The 3,088-nt window shown below is 25.2% G+C and overlaps 1 protein-coding gene across 1 annotated transcript; it reads right to left on the bottom strand.

Moving 5' to 3' along the window:
* Positions 1–62: 62 nt before the first annotated feature.
* Positions 63–1,342, bottom strand: LOC108689465 (protein PBDC1). The gene is made up of 4 exons (XM_018196227.1): positions 1,153–1,342; positions 762–827; positions 582–641; positions 63–498 (listed from the first exon to the last, which is right to left on the bottom strand). The coding sequence occupies exons 1-4, from the start codon at positions 1,171–1,173 to the stop codon at positions 142–144; spliced, it is 504 nt and encodes a 167-aa protein (XP_018051716.1). The 5' UTR covers positions 1,174–1,342; the 3' UTR covers positions 63–141.
* Between the last annotated feature and the right edge of the window lie 1,746 nt (positions 1,343–3,088).

The raw sequence follows: 3,088 nt of genomic DNA, 5'->3' as shown, positions 1-3,088 counted from the left end.
ATATCTTACATTTATCTTATATATATAAAATTGTCTCTTACATTACTCAATACATTCTCTTACATTTAAAAAAATAATAGAAAAATAATATATCTGAATTTACTTTCAGCAATGTTAACGTAATTAATTATAATATCAAATCTATTTTTTTACAGTTCTATTCGATTTGTACTTTTCTCGTACACCGTCATTAAAGCCTTCTCTATTCCTTGTGAGTTCTATAGCATAAAATTGTATCCGGGTTGTTAATATGCTATTCTGCTCCGAATAATCTCCAGTGCAATCTGCTCTCAATAATGTACCAAAACTATAGTCCTCTACAATGTCCTTAAATTGTTCACAAAAGAACCTCCACTTTATCTTTCCTTCTGGAGATTTCAACTCATCTTCATCCACTTTATTCACTTTCATACTAGGAAACGTATCTTTAAAAGTCTTATAGATTTGCTCATCGTGAGGTGTTAGTTTCAAAAGCTTCGGATCAACCGAGCATAAAATCTACAGCATAATATCTCTATCATTTATACTATTTATTTATTTCATAATCCTGATATATGTTTGTATAATATTGTATAACTTACATTAAAATAAACCTCTGCATGTTCCATGGCTTTGATTGCCCACATCGCTTCCAAAGATGGCTAAAATAGAAAAAAAGGAAAACATTCCTTTAAGTAAAATTGATTTAAAATTTTCTTATAGTATACAGTATACAATAATAAATATTACTCGCTCATTAATTTATATGCGATTTTACTCACATCATTTTCGAATTCTTCAGCAGGTCTTGACAATACACTAGTACCAGCCATTAATTGATCTGCTGTCTTAAATATACAATATATTATTGCATAAATAAGTACTTGTCATGAATTAATTTGGAAGTATCACATATACATAAAATAGAAATGAAACAAGAGGAATTATTTAGTATACAAATATTATTAATACAATATTATTAATACAGTATTATTAATAATTATTTATTAGATAAAAAAATAAATCTTAATCAAGATGGAAAATTTAAATAATTGCCAGTTATTCAATAATTTTTAAAATTACTTGCATTATATCATAAATAAGATATAATCATTTAGGTTATAAAATTATAATCTAGGTTAAATTTCTGCAGGTAAACAATAATTTACTTACTATGTTCCCTATTTGCGCCATTATATTATTCGCAGCTTCACAGAATGATTTTCAAAAAATCATATATTTATATAAACATTAAATCATTCGTGCGAAAGTAACATCACACTTGTAACACACGTGTGACAGTATTTATATGTATATCAGAGAGAAACCTGTGAAAGGCTATGTCAGTCTTTTTACCGTCGAAATCGCCCATACATACTATCGCCAATATATCCATTTTCAATTTGAGAACTACGTGACTATATACATTTTCTGACACAATCGATAAAATCGTATAGTCGAAAGTAAATGTGATTCGTCTCTGTACTAAATCCTCAGGAAGAAGGGCCAATATCCATAGGAGAGATTATTTAATGGGTTTTTAAACAAAAAAATTTCAATTTCGCATCTACTACATATGTAAATAAAAGTTGTTGAATTTTAATAAACGAAATTGAAAATCGAACAAGTTAATTTAGTGTGTGAATTTAATGTTTTATAATATTTTATAAAATTACGAAGTTCCTTTATGCAAATTTTCAACCCGTTTTTACCAAACATAATTACTAGTATGTATCAAAGTTTCTATAATTACTATAACTATTATAGAGATTTTTAATAAATTCAATCTCTTCTAAACATATATTATCATAATTTAACAAAAACGAGCTATAGAGGCCCTTCACCAACTCCGCCAATTTTATCCTCTTTTCTTTGTAAGTATACTTTGTAAGTATACTTATCCATAAAATAAAAATACTTACCCATAACAACTAATAAATTTAGCAGGTCGTTTTGCAAATAAGTATATCTTTAATTTATTTTTTATTTTTATGTATATAATTATTTTATTGTATTTCGCGAAATTGTAATAACTTTTTAAATATTATTCTTTATTGTATTATCCTTTATACAATTCGATATTACAATCGATATTATAATAATTATTTACAATACAATATATAATTATCAATACTTTTGTACGGTGCGCGAAATACGAATGCGTCGCGAAGGCCATCATATCAATAGAATTGACTAAATTGTAATATGAATAATTAATAATAATAACAATAATAATAATAATTCCATTAATATATACGAATAAAGGCCGCGTTTATTCTCTATTCGCGTTTATTCTAAATTAAAAATATAAACATTGGATTAAAAATAAATCTAAATTTAAAAAATCTTTAAGTCATAAAAAATTTTTATTTCAAAAGTCTCGAATATCATGAAACTGGATTAAATTTTTCTAACATAAGTATACAGAACAAAACTTTAAAAATAAAAACTTTGAAAATTACTAAATCGATTACCATCCGATAAAATTCAAGACTCATGTACGTATTTTTAAAGATTCGAACGATTCGTTTCTGAATTTCATCTCAAAACATGCGGAGATGACAAATTCAGATGAATGATATAAGATCCGAAAGGGATAATTTTCCCTCACAATAATCAATAAATATATCTCTATCATATTTTGTTTATTATTAAAATCACTTTTTGAATGATTTATTATTTCAAAATTAAGTATTATAAGTCACGCATAACTCTGAACACAATTTTAAAATAGTTACAAGATAAAATTCTTACACTTTTTGTTAAATGTATATTGGATCTTGCATCATATTATTATTTTAGCTGATATAAAATCCAGTTACTACATACGCCATGGATAAGTTATAAAAGATTAGGCTAAAGTAAATGCATTGAGATAAATAATATTAATAAACGAAAAATATCTTTTATAGGAAAGCAAGATTAATAAATTATATGCTTTACATTAAAAATTTTGTTACCATTTCATTAGTAAGATGTGTACAAATAAGTATGAAACAAAACAGAAGGAATTTATCTTAAAAAACATTTCATATTATATGTGTATACTTATATATTATAGGTATTGCTTTTTTGCATCAGCTTGCATAAAATTTAATCCTGAATGAAT

This window comes from Atta colombica, unplaced genomic scaffold, assembly GCF_001594045.1.
Source record: "Atta colombica isolate Treedump-2 unplaced genomic scaffold, Acol1.0 scaffold27, whole genome shotgun sequence".
Lineage (NCBI taxonomy): Eukaryota > Metazoa > Arthropoda > Insecta > Hymenoptera > Formicidae > Atta > Atta colombica.
The sequence above is the reverse complement of the archived record's forward strand: the minus strand, read 5'-3'. Positions and strand labels throughout refer to the sequence as shown.